The sequence below is a fragment of the Mobula birostris genome, chromosome 1 (genome assembly GCF_030028105.1).
Source record: "Mobula birostris isolate sMobBir1 chromosome 1, sMobBir1.hap1, whole genome shotgun sequence".
Lineage (NCBI taxonomy): Eukaryota > Metazoa > Chordata > Chondrichthyes > Myliobatiformes > Myliobatidae > Mobula > Mobula birostris.
In genome coordinates, this window is record NC_092370.1 from 105,562,585 (window position 1) to 105,580,760 (window position 18,176).

Sequence of the window (18,176 nt, forward strand, 5' to 3'; positions counted from 1 at the left end):
AGGCTTTTGTGTTTTGTTAATTATTGGCTGTGCTTGACCTATCTGACTCCATCAACAATAGTTTGCAGCTATATATATTTAATAAACTTTCCTGAAGCACATGTATGGTAATTTTTTTATTCTCATACAATATCACAGAAATAAATATCCACTAACCTTGGTCAAAGGGGAGAATATTAATGATTATTCTAAAGGTGTAAGGAAAATGGAACCAAAGGGTGAATCCCAGAGCTTGGGACCAAGTCAGCTGAAGCATTGTTGGAAAGGAGTAGCAAATTAATCAAGAGTTTGCAAAATGCCAAAGAAACATGGCAATTCCAAGGTTTATGTGGCTAAAGGATGATACAGAGATCAGGAGGAATGAGGGTGTAGAAGAGGGTTTCCCAACCAAGTGTCCACAGAACCCTCGGTTGCTGATAAGGGTTCCTGGCATAAAAGTTGGGAGCCCCTTGGATAGAGGGATTGAGATCAAGAATAAGCATTTTCAAATTGAGTTTTGTAAAATCCAGTCTGCACAGGGTGTCAGCTGAACAAGACTTGCTGTGAAGGATAAAACACAGGAAGCAAAATGCCGATTGAGAAAAACATTATGTAGGAAGGAAGGAGAGAGAAAAACCAGGAAAAGATTGTAATCATCAAGTCAAAAATACTCAAGCCAAAAATACCTTAAGCATGGGTAAGGCAAAAATAGGTGAACTGTGACAAGGCAACCAGTACACAAGCCTTGGCAACAAAGAATATATGAAGCGGTGTACTATCTGGTTCTGCTTCATTCTGTTGCAAAGGAGAATGACGGACATAGTGGTCATTGAACTTACAGGAAGAAATGGACATTCACCTCAAAGTGTTTAAATCTGAGCTCTGATGAAAAGTTAACAGTCTGAAATATAAACTCTGCTTCTTCCTTCAAATGTCCAACATTACCTGGGGAATTCTGTACCTAATGTTCCAAGTGGACTTTAACCAAACTTCTCAATATTTTTCTCAACTTACCACCTGCTTTTTGATAATATTCTTCTAAAAGTGTTTAAAACCTTGTTAGTTTACATTGCTACTAGTAATAACATCAGAATCCAAAGTGTTGATGTTCTTTTTAAATGAGATTTAAAAAGGAGCGTTTGCTGTCTTTCAGCATTTTTTCAGCAGCCCAGTCGAATTGGGAGCAAGAGAGGAGGCAACTCGCAGTTCTGTGAGTAAGATTTAAAAAGAAGCACGTGGGCTTTCAGCATTTTTCCAGCAGCCCAGTCAAATTGGGAGAAAGAAAGGAGGCAGCTCATAGGTCAGTGAGAGAGACTTAAAAAGCGCTGGTGGCCTTTCACCATTTTCTGGCAGCCCAATCAAACTGTGATTCATTAACAAGGGAAAATAATAATAAGGCAGGGAAAGATGGAGCGGCCATTGTGTCAGTGGGCCAGTATTGCAGTGGGGAGCTCTGGCTCTTCAGTCTTTGGCGAGGTATCAGATAGGTTTCTTTTCTTCCTTCATCTCTTTTTATAGTTATTACATGGTTAGTGCAGTGAGGATGGCTCCACAGGCTGTGTTGTGTTCTTTGTGTGAGATGTGGGAATTCTGGGAGACCTCCATCCTCCTAGATATCCACATCTGCACCAGGTGCACCAAGTTGCAGATCCTCAAAGAACATGTTAAGGAACTAGAGATGCAGCTCGATGACCTTTGGCTCGCACAGGAAACTAAGGTGGTGATACTGAGAGGCAGTCAGCCTCAACTTGCAGGGGGTAGGTACTTGGGTGACTGTCAGGAGAGGGAAAGAAAATAGGCAACCAGTGTAGACTCCCCTGTGGCTATATCCCTCAGTAATAATTATACAATTTTGAAAAGTGTTTTGGGGGGCAAGCTATTAGAGATAAACCATAGTGATCAGGTCTCTAGCAGTGTCTGGTGCTGTGGCTCAGAAGGGAAGGGGGAAAGAAGAGGATTGCAGCAGTGTTAGCGGAGTCCATTGTTAGAGGAATAGACACGAGATTCTGTGGATGTGATAAGTTCTCAAATGGCAGGGTAGACAACTATGGCTGACAAAGGGAGGTTAAGGACTGCATAAAAGCCAAGGAAAGGGCATATAACGTAGCAAAAGTGAATGGGAAGTTGGATGGTTGGGAAGATTTTAAAATCCAACAAAAGGCAACTCAAAAAGCTATAAGAAGGGAAATGATGAAATATGAGGGCAAACTAGCCAATAATGTAAAGCAAAATACTAAAAGAGAAAGAAGGAGGTGAGAGTTGATATTGGACCACTGGAAAATGATGCTGGTGAGGTAGTAATGGGGAGAAAGAAATGGCAGATAAACTTAATGGGTACTTTGCATCAGACTTCACCGTGGAAGACACTTAGAAGTGTGCCAGAGGTCCATGAATGTCAGGGAGAAGGAGTGAGTGCCATTGCTATTACAAAGGGAAAAGTGCCAGGCAAACTCAAAGATCTTAAGGTGGATAAGACACCTGGACCAGATGGACTACATCCTAGAGTCCTGAGAGAGGTTGCTGAAGAGATAATGGATGCATTGGTCATAATATTTCAAGAAATATTTGATTCAGACATGGTTTTGGAGGACTGGAAGATTGCAAATGTCACTCCACTCCTTAAGAAAGGAGGAATGCAAAAGAAAGGAAATTATAGGCCAGTTAGCCTAACCTCAGTGGTTGGGAAAGTGTTAGAGTCTATTATTATGGATGAGGTTTTGGAGTACTTGGAGACTAATGATAAAATAAGTCAAACTCAGCATGGTTACTGTGAAGGGAAATCTTGCCTGACAAATCTATTAGAGTTCTTTAAGGAAGTAACATGCAGGGTGGATAAAGGAGAGGCAGTGGATGTCATTTACTTGGATTTTCAGAAGGCATTTGATAAGGTGCCATGCATGAAGCTGTTAAATAATATAAAATCCTGTGGCATTACAGGAGAAATACTGGCCTGGATAGAGGAATGACTGACAGGCAGTGAATGTGAATAAAGGGGGCCTTTTCTGGTTGGCTGCCAGTGACTAGTGGTGTTCCTCGGGGGTCAGTATCGAGACCACTGCTTTTCACATTGTCAATTATTTGGATAGTAGCATTGATGGCTTTGTAGCAAAGTTTGCAGATGACACGAAGATAGGTGGAGGGGTAGGTAGTGCTGAGGAAGCAATGCGATTGCAGCAGGACTTAGACAAATTGGAAGAATGGGCAAAACAGTGGCAGATGGAATACGGTGTTGGGAAATGTATGATAATGAATTTTGGTAAAAGGAACAATAGTGCAGACTATTATCTAAATGGGGAGAAGTTTCAAACATCAGAGGTGCAGAGGGACTTGGGAATTCTTATGCAAGACTCCCGAAGGTTAATTTACAGGTTGAGTCTGTGGTAAAGGTGGCAAATATAATGTTGGAATTTATTTCAACTGCAAGGGAACATAAAGGCAAGGAAATAATGCCGAGATTTTATAAGATACTAATAAGATCGCACTTAGAGAATTGTCAACAGTTTTGGGCCGTATATCTCAGAAAGGATGTGTTGTCATTGGAAAGAGTCCAGAGGAGGTTCACAAGGCTAATTCTGGGAACGAAGGGGTTAACATATGAAGAGCATTTTGCAGCTTTGGGCCTGTACTCACTGGAAACAGGGGATCTCATTGAAACCTACCAAACGTTGAAATGGCTCTATAAGGTGGATGCAGAGAGGATGTTTCTTATGGTGGGGGTATCCAGAACTAGAGGGCACAACCTCAAAATTGAGGGACGACCATTTAGAACAGAAGTAAGGAGAGTGCAAACACGAGGAATTCTGCAGATGCTGGAAATTCAAGCAACACACATCAAAGTTGCTGGTGAACGCAGCAACTTAGAAGTAAGGAGGATTTTTTCTTAGCCAAAGAGTGGTGAATCTGGGGAATGTGGTTAAGGCCAAGTCCGTGGGTATACTTAAAGTGGAAGTTGATAGATTTCTGATTGGTCGGGTCATCAAAGGATATGGCAAGAAGGCAGGTGTATGGGGTTTGAGTGGGATCCGGGATCAGCCATGATGGAATAGTGGAGCAGATTCAATGGGCCAAATGGCCTAATTCTGCTCCTGTACCTTATGGTCTTATGGACACCCAGATGGTATTTTGCCTCCCAAGTCAGGGTCAGGGATGTCTTGAATTAGGTCCACAGCATTCTAAAGGGGGAGAGAGTGAGCAGCCAGAAGTGTTGGTACATATTGGCACCAATGACAAAAGCCACCAGGTTCTAAATGAGAGCCCCAAGGCAGAACACTCTGGGTTCCTGCCTGTGCCACCTCCCCACCCCCCATTAAGAGTAAGAACAGGATGATTTTGCAGATGAATGTGTTGCTGAGGAACTGGTGCAGGGGGTGGGGTTTCAGATGCTGGATCATTGGGATCTCCTCTGGGGAAGGTACGACCAGTACAAAAGTTATGTCTGAACACAAGGGGGACTTATATCCTTGCAGGCAGGTTTGCTGGAACTACTGGAGAGGCTTTAAACTAATTCTGCAGGGGATGGGAAACTGAGTGATAGGGTTTAGGATGGGGCAGTCGGTATACAAGCAGAGGCAGTGTGTATTGAGACTGTCAGGAGGGACAGGCTGATGATAGGGCAAGATTGCAGTGGGATGAGTTGGAGTGTAATGGGGACAAAATCGAAAAGTGTGATGAATACATGACTGAAGGGGTTACGTTTGAATGCTCAAAGTATACTGAATAAGGTAGGTGACCTTGTAATGCAGTTAGAGATTGGCAGATATGAAGTGAGCATCACTGAATCATGACTCAAAGAAGATTTTAACGTTCAATGATACATGTTGTATTGAAAGGACAGACACGTAGGCAGAAGGGGTGGGCATGGTTCTGTTCCTAAAAAATGAAATCAAACCCTTATTAAAAGGTGATATAGGATCAGAAGATGTAGAGTCATTGTGGGTAGAGCTAAGTAATTGCAAGGGTATAAAGATGATGATAGGGGTTATGTACAGGCCTCAGAACAGTAGCAAGGAAGTGAGAAACATATTACAACAGTAGATAGAAAATGTATGTCAAAAGGGCAATGTTACCATGGTAATAGGGTATTTCAAAATGCAGATAGATTGGGAAAAGCAGGTTGGTGCTAATTGTGGATCACAAGAGAGAGAATTTGTAGAATGCCTACAAGATGGAAGGAAATGGTGGGTGAACTGAATAAGTATTTTGCAACAGTCTTCACTGTGGGAGACACTAACAGTATGCCAGAAGTTGTAGAGTGTCAGGGGACAGTAGTTAGTGTAGGTGCTTGGGAAGCTGAAAGGTCTGAAGGTAGTTAAGTCACCTGGACCAGATGGACTACGCCTTAGGGTTCTGAAAGAGCTAGTAGATGTATTAGTAATGATCTTTCAAGAATCACTGGATTCTGGCATGATTCCAGAGGACTGGAAAATTACAAATGTCACTCCACTCTTCAACGGAGAGGCAAATGAAATTAAACTATAGGCCATTTAGTCTGACCTCAGTGGTTCGGAAGATGTTGGAATCGATTGTCAAGGATGAGATCTCAGGGTACTTGAAAACACATGATAAAAATAGGCCAAAGTCAGCACAGTTTCCTCTAGGGAAAACCTTGTCTGATAAATCTGTTGGAATTCTTTGAATGAACAAGTGGGACAGATAAAGGAAAATCAGTTGATGTTGTGTAATTGGATTTTCAAAAGGCCTTTGAAAGGATGTAACAAGTTAAGAGCCCATGGCATTACAGGAAAGATACCAGCATGGATAAAGCAGTGGCTGATTGGCAGGATGCAGAGTGGAAATAAAGAGAGCCTTTTCTGATTGGCTGCAGTTTTCCGTAGGGATCGGTGCTGGGACCGATACTTTTTACATTATATGTCAATGATTTGCATGATGGAATTGATGACTTTGTGGCCAAGTTTGCAGATACTGTGAAGATAAATGGAAAAGCAGGTAATGCTGAGGAAGCAGGATGGCTGCAAAAGGACTGAGGCAGATCGGAAGGATGGACAAAGAAGAGACAGTGAAAGGAAGTGTACGGTCATGCACTTTGGTGGAAGGAATAAAAGCATAAACTATTTTCTAAACGGGGAGAAAATTCAAAAATCTGAGGTGCAAAGGGACTTGAGTGTCCTTGTGCAGGTTTCCCTAAAGGTTAACTTGCAGGTTGAGTTGGTGCTGAAGGAGGCAAATGCCTGAGGACTAGAATATAAAAGCAAGGATATAAGGCTTTATGAGGCACTGGTGAGGCTGCACTTGGAGTACTGTGAGCAGTTTTGGGCACCTTATCTGAGAAAGGATGTGATAAAGAAGTAGAGAGGGTTGGAGACATCAGAGAGGGTTCAAAGCAGGTTCACGAAAATGATGCTGGGATTGAATGATATGAGGAGCGTTTGATGGCTCTGTGCCTATACCCACTGGAATTTAGAATAATAGAGGGGATCTTATTAAACCTATCGAATGTTGAAAGGCCCAGATAGAGTGCATGCTGAGAAGATATTTCCTGTACTGGGGCATCTAGGATTAGAGGGCACAACAGAATAGAGGGATGTCTATTTAGAACAGAGATAAGGAATTCTTTTTTTAAATCGGGGGGTTGTGAATCTGTGGAATTCATTGCCAGAGGCAGCTGCAGAGGCCAGGTGATTGATTGTATTTAAGGTGGAAGTTGAGAGATTCTTGATAAATCAGAGTGTGAAAGGATATGGGGAGAAGGCAGGAGAATAGGATTCAGAGGAATGTGGGTCAGTCGTGATCAAGTGGCAGAGCAGACATGATAGGCCGAATGACCTAATTCTGCTCCACTGTCTTATGGTCTTTTTCATGTGTTATGTATCAATTAAAATTATATATCAATTGAAGAAAGAGCATAAATGTAATGCATCATCTTCCCATTTATGTAATAAGTTTCACATCCTGTTTCTAATTAGATGCCTTCCGTTACTTAAGAAAATTCTTGTATAAGCTACTTCTAAAACTGTCACTAACACTACTAGGCCAATTGAAAGAGGATAAGTAAGAAAAATCCCATGTTGATTTGTCTCCACTTCAGATAGGGCAAGGTCCTTACTTGGCATGTTTTCTTGAGAACATGGGAAAATAGCTTGTTACATAACTTTAGAATGCCAAAGGCACAATATCAACATTGCATTCTTTCCATGACCACTATCTTGATTTATTGTATGATAAGAGACTATTTAAAACTTTCCTGTTCCAAATTTACTACCTACTGCCAGCTCACCAGAACATAATACATTGCTTATGGTTGTCTCTGGCAGGAAGGAGTTTATCGGCACCTTGCTGAGCAAGCATCTGTGTATCTTAATTTATAAAGCATCAAAGCCTTCTTGTAATGAGCAAGTCTCATGTCTCAGCTTTGTTAATAAGCAATACACATGTTTCTCCACAGGATCTAAAAGCCAACATTTACAGTGTGCCAAATTGACAAAAAAGCTAATTGAGGAGACTTTTCCAATGGAGTATAATTTACTTGGAGCTGTTGTTAGGCAACGGGCGCAACATGTGGGCTAGAGCTACCCCTCAAGTGGAAATGGGAAAAACAAGATGAGCAGTAAGCTTCCCCAAGTGGAAAGAACACGTGCTTTCCAAACATATTGGTAAACAGAACAAAAAAGTTGTAAAAATATATCTTAAAAAAATATATGCATGATGCCATTCAACATAGAGAAACTTTTGATTAGAATTTATTAAAATCTTGCCTTGTAATTAATTGGCTACAGTTTTTTCAAATTATTCAGTATTCTCCATAGAAGAATTCTATGGAGATAAAGCAGTAAAGCTACTGGAAAGATTCACATTTAATTATAATTGAGAATAACAGAGTTGCTGGATAGGATGAGATTATAGGGCAAGTCTGGTCTTCTCATGAAAACCACAGTTTCGGAGAGGAGGCAATGATATTGCAGACCAGATCACCCAGCTTGCAGTCCTTTGGAACAGAGTTCCCTTTTGGGGCTACAAGAGCACTGACATTTAAGACATTATGAAAAACATAAATGAAACTGAGTACAACAAAATAACCAGAAGTTCAGCAAACTGAGGCTTTGACTTTCTTCCTAGCTCTATAGATGCTCTTTGGCTTGTTGGGTTTTCCTGATGATTTCTTTTTGTATTGCATTTAAAGACTGAAATAAAAGAATGTAAATTAGTTGAAGGAAAGGAATGAAATTTTTAAAAGTTGGATGGAAAAAAGGGAGTGTGACTGGATGCTCTAATGCGCCTTTAATATTGCTGGAAGTAAGTTTCTCATTGTACCTGTGCTTACCTGTACTTATGCTTTTGATAATAAAGTCAACTTTGACCTTGAATTTGATTGTATAATTATTCCACAAATCATTGGAATTATCTTTAGATTAGTGAGAAAATGGACAGATCATTCAGTAAATAGGCCTTTCACTTAGCGCCAAGTTCTGACGTTTGGAAGGACTGGCATGGGTTGGGTCCTGAAGAAGGGTCTTGTCCCAAAATGTCGACAGTTTATTCATTTCCGTAGATTCTGCCTGACCCGTTGAGTTCCTCCAGCATTGAACTGGACATATGTTTTTACCAAATACTCTGATCCTCATTGTGTTCTGATTCAGAACTCTCCTGTACCTCATCCAAGTAGACATTGCCAAGGTATGAACAACTATGACTCTGATGGAGGTGAAAGTGGTAGCTTTTTCTTAGTTGTCAGCTGATGTCTGCACATGACACAAACATTTCAAGTGCAAGCAAATATTCACACACACACTTTATATTTGTGATTTACTGGACAGTTGTCAAACATAAGAACTTGGCTGATTTACAGTATGGTATACTTGAAGTAACAATGTGTCCAAACAGAAACTGAGGACTTCAAATTGTCACTTTATTTCTCTGTTCCACTCCCACTCTGATCTTTCAGCCTGTGGAATGCTGTACTGTTCTGGTGAGGCTAAGTGTAAGCTTTAGGAATTATATTTCATTTTCTGCCTGGGTGCATCAGAGCCTTCCGGATTATATCAAACTCAAAAATTTCAGGTAATTTGCTTTCATAGTTTGAACCAGAAATAGTTATTCATCAATAATATTAATATTGTATTTCCTCTTTCTGATAACACTGATTTGCTGGCCACTTCTTACAGCAGTGACGACATTTCGCAGTTTTTACACGTTTCTCTGTTTGTCCCCTCTCTCTCACTGCCTTTATAATCCAACAGCCAGAGGGCTTCAGTAGCCTAGTATCACCTTGGCGAACCTGTCATCATCCCCTTGCCCTATCTGTCCCTTCCTCACCCTCTATGCAACTTAAAATTGTCTTATTTTTCATTCTTTCCCAGTTCTTCACCCTGAAACATTAACTCCCTTTCTCATTCTACTGAAGTAGACCAACCTGCAGAGTGCTTCCAGTGCTTTCAGGTTGTTTCCAGACTCAGATAAATACAGTTACATTACTGAGCCACATTACTTCACATAAAAGATCCTGAGGATGAATGACTAGATGGATGGAAAGAGGATTCTTCCCCTGTGCCCTCTAATCCCCTCCAATCTGGAATTAGAGGGCACAGTTTCAGAATATGTGGCCACACAGTCCTGGCAGAGATAAAAGAGAAATTTACTCTCAGATTCATGAGCCCGTGTACTTTTCTTTACCCCATAGAGTTGAGAAGGCAAAAATCACTGAATATATTTAAGGTGAAGAATGTCAGACATCTAAACTCTATGGAGGATAATATATTTGGGAGAGTGCAATAAAGTGGCTTTGAGATGAAGGTTTATTGAAAGGCAGAGCAGACTCAAAGGACTATGGCCTACTCTTGCTTCTGCTTCTTATGTTCTTATATAGTAGAGAAAAATATTGGTGGCATTTCTTAAATCAAGTTTCATCTTACCATAATTGCTTTGGATCTTCTGACAAGCCCGTCCTCCTCTGCACTCCCAATCATTAAGTCCACTGCATGGAATCGTCTATTAGGGAAGGCTGTGAGAGGGGATTCTCGTAGGTATATCCCATCAACTACTGGGCCCCATGTTTGGAATGGACCACTGATTGATAACAGCTGTGGGATCAAACAAACAAATGTGCAGGTAAAAACCTTGCCTGAATATACTACCTTGTAAAATGCTGAGATTAAGATACAGGTACAGTGTGGAGTAGGCCCTTCTGGCCCTTTGATCCATGCTGCTCAGCAATAACCTGATTTATTCCTAGCCTAATCACTGGACAATTTACAATGACCAATTAGCCTACCAATTTGCATGTCTTTTGGCTGTGGGAGGAGACCAGAGGACCTGGAGGAAACCCACATGGTCACGGGGAGAGCATGCAAGCTCCTTACAGACAGCAGCAGGGTTGCTGGTACTGTAAAGTGCTGGTTTCACAGGAAACACTGGGTGACAAAAGGTAACAGTCTTTATTCTCCTTCATCATACTGCAACATGTAATGCCACAAAAAAAAAATCACATGGTACGTTTGAGTCAATGCCTACTTCATCCAATCAATCTTTACTATGCATCCAACTATCTGTAAGGAAAATTCCAGAAGAAACTTTGGGAAAAGTAGGCTCAAAGCTAACAGTTCCCTAAAACAAGTTAGATTCAAGACATTAATGATATATTGTTTCTTAAACTGTTAGGTTTTTTAAGAATGCATCAAGTTTGAATGTATCAATACTCTTTCAAGATACTATGGATATTTAGAAAACCTACAAATGAAAATCATCCTTCAATATACTCAAATAAGACAACAAGGTAAGTAAACAATTCTGTGCTTCCATTATTGAGGCATTACATCAAGATTCGTAGATTCTCATTTACTCCAAACGCAGTTTGATTTATAAGCTTGTAGTATTTTAAACTTCAGGTAAGTCTAACATTGCTTCTTCTCAGGAAGTAAGACAGGTTGCTTCCATGACAAATCTGTGGGCAGGGGCGGGATGTATCATGAACTCGAAACATCAACAATTTGTTTCTTCCCACAAATGGTGCTACACTGGCTGATTTCTTCCAGAAGATTACTTGTTGTTCCAGATTCCAGCAATGTGCAGTCTTCATTCATCGAGATGAGTCCAATGTGGGATCTGCAAACTCTGCCATGGGTTGGACAGGTAGAAGTAGACAGGGCAGGTGAATGGATTGATAGTTTCTTACATGGTGCTTCCTTGGCTATGGTGCCCACATGCTCTTTGCTTTAATCTTCGTGTGTTTCTATCCTAGATATCTGAAATACCTGGAATCTTTAGGAAGCTCCATCGTTTTAAGTGGCCCAGTGACTCCCATGAGTTGATGGGGTGCTTTGCTTTATCAATAAAGAGTTGAGGATGTTCTTGAAGCATTTCTTTGTTCATTTTGAAATCTCTTGCTGTTATACAGATTGGAGTAGAGTGCTTTCTTTGGGGATTTGATGTCAGGAATAGTAATGATGTGGCTTGGCCACTGAAGCTGCTTCACAATGATTAGAGACTTGAATAAAGCAATGCTGCAAATGTTGCCTTGAGATGATATGATTGATGGTTCCCATATCCTGCACTCATAGCCCTTCTCAGTCCTTAAGCTTCCTACTGTTTGTTGTCCATATCATATCTCCAGGAAAGCTGTGATCACTGCTGGTTGGTAGGCCATGAGCTTGGTATCAGACCTGTGGCCTTGGTTCTTACTTTTCTATAATGGCTGAAGACTGTGCTAGAACACTGGAGGTGGTTGGAAACTTTGTCACTGATGATTGTCTTTACTGAGGGGTGGCTCCTGAGATATGCAAAGTTATCCACATAGACTTTCCTGCCTCTATCTTATCTATCCCTTTCAAAATTTTGTATGTTTCTATAAGATCTCCTCTCATTCTTCTGAATTCCAGCGAGTACAGTCCCAGGCAACTCAATCTCTCCTCATAGTCTAACCCCCTCATCTCTGGAATCAACCTGGTGAACCTCCTCTGCACTGACTCCAAAGCCAGTTTATCCTTCCTCAAGTAGAGGCCAGAACTGCATGCAGTACTCCAGGTGCAGCCTCACCAGTACCCAGTACATTTGGAGCATAACGTCCCTGCTCTTAAATTCAAACCCTCTAGCACTGAAGGCCAACTTTCCACTTGCCTTCTTGATAGCCTGATGCACCTGCAAACCAACCTTTTGTGTGCACAAGCACGTCCAAGTCTCTCTGCACAGCAGTATGCTATGATTTTTTCTATCATTTGAATAATAAACTGATCTTCCATTTTTCCTTCCAAAGTTAATGACCTCACATTTACCAACATTGTCTCCATCTGCCAGACCCTTGCCCACTTATTTAACCTATCTATATCTCAGCAGACTCTCCGTATCTTCTGCACAATTTTCTTTGAGTGTCATCAACAAAGTTCAATACACTACACTCAGTCCCCTATTCCAGATCATAAATGTATATCGTGAACAATTGCAGGACCACCACTCACCACTAGTTGCCAACCACAGTAACACCCCAGTATTCCAACTCTCTGCTTTCTATTGGTTAACCAATTCTCCGGCTGTGCTAATACACCACCCCCAACTCTATGCGTCCTTATCTTATGGAGGAGTCTTTTGTGCGGCACCTTATCGAACGCCTTCTGGAAATCCAAGTAAATAACGTCCATCTGTTCCCCTCTATCCATTGCACTCGTATCTTCAAAGAACTCCAGTAGGTGTGTCAAACAGGACCTGCCTTTGCTGAATCCATGCTGTGTCTGCCTGCTGGATCCATTTCTTTCCCGATGCCTCGCTATTGCTTCTTTAATGCTAGCTTCAAGAGTTTTCCCCACTATAGATGTTAAACTAACTGGCCTATAGTTACCTGTCTTTTGCCTACATCTTGTTCTGAACAGCGGCATGACACTCACTGTCTTCCAATCCACCGCGATCTTCCCAGACATCAGAAAATTTTGGTAAATTACCACCAAAGCCTCAACTATAAACTCTGCCATTTCTTTCAGTACCTTGGGATGCATTCCATCAGGACCAGGGGACTTGTCTACCTTCAGGCCCACAAGTTTGCTCAGCATACCTCTTTAGTGATAGCGATTTACATTGAGGTCTTCACCTCCATTCGCATCCATAACATCTCTCATTGTCACGTTAGACGTGTCTTCTACCATGAAGACCCACAACATAGTCATTCAAAGCCTCGGCCATTTCCTCACTGCTCAATATCAATTCCCCCCTCTTGTCCTCCAAGGGACCTACATTCACTTTATCCACCCTTTTCAGCTTTATATAATTATAAAAGCTTTTACTATCTATTTTCATATTTTGCAGTAGTTTATTTTCATAATCTATCTTCCCTTTCTTTGTTGCTTTTTAAAGATTTCCCAGTTTCCCCACTACTCTTGGCAACCCTTAGCGACTTTGTACCTGGAATATACCTTCGTTGAGCACCATGAAAAACTTCTTTAAAAATCTCCTACTGTTCCTCAACCATCCCACCATATAGCCTGTGTTCCCAGTCAAATCTTCCCTCATCCCATTGTAGTCTCTATTGTTTACACATAACACACTGGTTTTAGAATGAACTATTGCATCCTCCATTTGTATGAGGATTCAGTCATACTGTGATCACTCTTTCCAAGAGGGTTCCTAACTACAAGATCACTAATTTTACCTGTCTCATTGCACAGGACCAGATCTCATGTATCATTTGCACATCAATACATATTAGGATATTAACTGTCAGGGGTAGTGTGCTCGTTGTGAGGAGGGAAGGGATATGGTTGTTAGTTGGGTGAAGGATCAAGATCATCAGATATTTATAATCCGATAAAGAATTCAACAACAGTTTAGAGCTCATTGGCTAATAACTCTAATTGAAGTTCATCCGATCTTGGTTCTGGAGAGAGGGATGATTTTCTGCACATCCTGCGGATTTGCTCCACTGCAGAACTCAGTTTGTTGGAGTGGAGATAATGGTGTGATGACAGAGCCTTGCTTGACTGGACATCACAGATTCAAATCACAAAAGCTCCCTTACTCTCTTCTCCTCAGCTCATAACACACCATTGTCTACATTCCACCCAGTTATGCTGACACTTTCTTGGCTCTCCCACAGCACAGTCTGCTCCAACTGTTTCTCCCTGTGCCCCCTCTACTGATCGCTGCTTACGTAATCTTAAAACTCAGATGTCGATGTCCAGATTAGTCATTGGCACAAATGCAGTGGAGTGTTCCAAGGCTCATAAATCATTTTAATTTTTTGTTCACTGATTTGTAAGAGTTATCACTGCTTGTTACGAATTCCTTCTGCATGTGATTAAGCCAATCCAGGTGCAGTTTGGTTTGACAGAATCTCTCCCTGTAAACAAAGGACTAGATGGATTGAATGACCTTTTCATTCCTTTCTAACGTTCTTAGTACTCATTCCAAAACCATACCTTAAGCTCAAGCATTGCAAAGGCACTCTAGTGTGATCATATGTTACTTTTTAATAATTCCAAGAGCTTAGATGCAAGGTTCATGTTTTGGCACAGACCTTTGCATGACAGAAGCATTAAATTGTAAAACTGAGAAGTTTAGTGTGCTGATTTTTACATAAGTTATGAGTTATTTTATGCTATTTTCTGAAATCTGATTGCGACTGTTCAGACTCACTTTCCTTAAAAAGCTTCCATTTGGCAGATTTGCATCCTATAAGTTTGTTTTGGATTTGGATGCAGTAATCAGAAGTGAAGGGTTATTTTTCTTTGTCTAATCATCCAGTCAGAATCAAAATAAGACTTAGGATGAGTCTTTGCCTCCCATGGTTTTGTTTTTTCTCTTTCAACATTGAGCATTCTTTCTCCTTCAGAAAGATGATACTGGAACTTGTAGCCATTTTCTTCTGCAAGCAATTAATATTTGAGCAAAAGCTAGCTGTGTGATCAACCCTGGCATCTTGTCAATGGGATTATCAGTTACCAAGTGCCTTGCATCAAAGTTTCATAGATTTATACAACACGAAAGAGCCAATTTTGGTTATTTGAAAACTATTATTGCACAGCCCTGCCTTTTTCCAGAACTCTACAAAATTTTCCTATTCAATTTCTAATCAAATTTCCTCATGAAATTTATTATTGAATCTACTTCCACCAGTGTCGCAGACAGTCCATTTCAGGTCATAAGAATCTCAATGGGCAAGGAACATTTCTCAGCATGTTGCCTTCTGCTTGGCTGTTTGCACACAAGATTGTTGGAAAAATTTTCCTGTCTTCGTGACAGGTGTCTAGACAAAATATAACTTTAACAGGAAGTGTTTTGCATGGGAGATTCTATGAATGATTGATGCTATACAGTAATATATCTTCAAATATTATTTAATGAATGATTACCAACCTTAGTTTGTGCTGTGTTCAGAGTCAATGCAGGTGTACCACGAAGGCAAGACAAAAGTATGGTCTTGTTATCAGTTGGACAGCCAACCTCTTTAGCCAAGTTGATTACTTGTTCCTGTGCTCTCTTTTTACTCATCACCGTACTTGGAGAGAGAGCTGATCCTCCCTTGAAAACATTGAAGAAATTTAAGAAAAGAACATGAGTTAGTGTTGAAAGTGAATTGTTATCAGTATGTTAATTTTTATCAACTACCTTCCTAACAGTTTGCTCAGGAGATACAGAATCCACAAGAATACTGTGTTACAGTAGCTGCATTGTAGGTCTCCAAGCTGCATTGCAGAAACTTTAATAATTTGGAAAATGGAAAGAAAAACCTCAGCAGGTTAGGCAACAATGGTGAAAAGAAAAAGGAATTAATTTTTCAGGTGTGTGCTCTTTCATCTGCTAAATTAGCCCAGGTAAGTTTGCTGCACAGTATGCATTACATCCTAGCAGTAGAAGGAGTGAACATTTAAGAAAGTAGACGTCCCACTGAAAAAGTGCTTTAGTTTGAATAATGTTAAATCTCTTTGGCCATACTACAGATTGTCTGAGTGAGTGCATTTCCAACAACACTCAAAAAACCTGGCAACATCCATAACAAAATAGCTCTCATGTATGACATAGAATTTGTGACCTCAGGCTTCCATACACTCCATTATTGATTGAGAGAAAGATCAAACTTCTGAGAGACAACAACCAAAATTAATCCATCATAATGTCAGCAGTTTCAGGAAAATAGTGCAGTGCTTTGTTTCTCAGTTAAATACCCAGGTCATTCATTGATCTGACCATATTAGCATGTGAAAAGTCCTACAGGCTCATGGACCCTGGAATACTCTAATGTGTCAATAAGAATGCCCTCCATTTCAAGGCAGCTTCTGTATTTCTAAATCATATTCCCAATAATGTAGCATTGTTTTATTGGAGTGTTTGAATGAGTTGTTTAGCCTACAGAAACACACCATGCCAAAACACAGTTTATATACCTTTGTAAAACAGCACTAGCCAATCTCAAACACCAATATCATTATACAGAATGCCAAATGAGCTAGTTATTGACTTCAGAAAGAGGAACAATGCACATGCTCGAGTCTACATCAATGATGCTGAGGTTGAGATCTTCATGTTCATACATGTAAATATCACCAATACCCTGTTCTGGACCAACCATGTTGATGTCATGGCCAAGAAGGCTCACCAATGCCTTTACTTCCTCAGGAGACTAAAGAAATTCAGCATGTCCCTGTTGATTCTTAGCAATATTCATGGATGCACCATAGATAACATTCTGTCTGAAGGCATACCAGCTTCATTTGGTAACTGTTCTGCACATGACTGCAAGACACTGAAGAGAGATATAGACACAGCTCAGCACATCACAGGAACCAAAATCCTCTCGCTGAAATCTGTCGATATTGCATCACTAAAGCAGCCAGCATAATCAAAGACCCCACCCACCACAGACATTCTCTTTTCTCCATTCTCCCATTGGGCATAAGATACTAAAGCCTGAAAGCACATATCACCAGGCTGAAGAACAGGTTCTATCCCACTGTTATCAGACTTTTCAACAGACCCCTCATACGATAAGATAGACTCCTAGCCTCACATACACATTGCTATGATTTTGCACTTTATCGTTTACTTGCACTGCTCTCCTTTGGTAGTTCTTCTACACCTTATTCTGTATTGTTATTGTCTTACCTCAAAGAGCTGTGTATTGGTTTGATCTGTGTTAACAGTATGTAAGAAAGTTTTTCCACTGTATCCCAGTACAGCACATGTAACAATAATAAAACAATACCATTACCAATACCCTCAAATATTATGCAAGGTACATGGTAGCAGTGGACTGGTTGATGGTAGGCTGGGTCTAACCTGTATCTAACTGACCAGTTGAACTGGGGGTTCCTGATTAAGTTGTACACACATTTGGTGCCAAACTCACATATAGGGAAGAGTTAACTTATCTTCTACCTATATGACTATAGCAGCAACTCCGATGCTTCTATAGTCATAATCTCGGAGGCTACTCTCACTTCGAATTATCAGTTGCCTTCTTTATATCTTTTCTCATTCATTAACATTTCCCAGATTAGGAATGACCACTATGGTTGGGTGCCTACTTGGAAGTTTCATCCTTTGTCAAATTTTTCCAAAATCCTTGCCCTTCTGCTCCAAGTTGTAGCATGCAACCATCCTTGTGAATCACTGTTTTTGCATTCAGATTAAAACACAATTAACAGCTTCATCTGTGGTCAGACTTAATCCATTCAGGAGCATCTTCAATCTGAAATGTTAATGGCTTCTATTACCTAACTGCTGAGATTTCCCAATATTTTCTGTTTTATCTCAGATTTCCAGAAGCTGTGCTTCTTTTCAATTTTTGCCTTTGGTCTGCTGTTCAATATTGTTGCTATATTGTCACATTAGCACATTGTAATTTGCATTTATTATTCATTCTGTCAAAGTTGGGAAATGAGTTTTTGAAACGAGAACACAATATACTGATGTGACTGTCAAGCAATTGACTGTATTACTCACCTCGATGAATGCCTGACAGCATTTTTGCTCATCATTAACAATCCTGGAACTAATTTTAACCCTGAAACTCCCCAGCTGAAATCTGTCAACCATGACTTCTGTCATAGTTATATCATAAGTAAACTAAAAGGCATGTCTGTGACCTTACTTGAAGTACTGACAGTTCCTGCGTTATGGGGATATATAAATTCATAGAAATGTGTCAGTCTCACGATTTTCCATAATGGAAAGCCATATCATTTGCACATACATTAACAAACATGAGCTGAAAAATAAGTTGTATTTATCCTTTTTCACATTAGTTACACAAGAGCAAATTTTAT

General features: G+C 40.4%; 1 protein-coding gene across 1 annotated transcript in view; it reads right to left on the reverse strand.

Moving 5' to 3' along the window:
• Positions 1 to 18,176, reverse strand: part of tg (thyroglobulin) — a 360,953-nt gene that overhangs the window by 70,588 nt on the left and 272,189 nt on the right. The window contains exons 44-45 of the mRNA XM_072246581.1: positions 15,268 to 15,432; positions 9,846 to 10,013 (exon numbers count right to left, since the gene is read on the reverse strand). Coding sequence (XP_072102682.1) covers positions 9,846 to 10,013; positions 15,268 to 15,432 — 333 coding nt within the window. The remainder of the gene's footprint in view (positions 1 to 9,845; positions 10,014 to 15,267; positions 15,433 to 18,176) is intronic.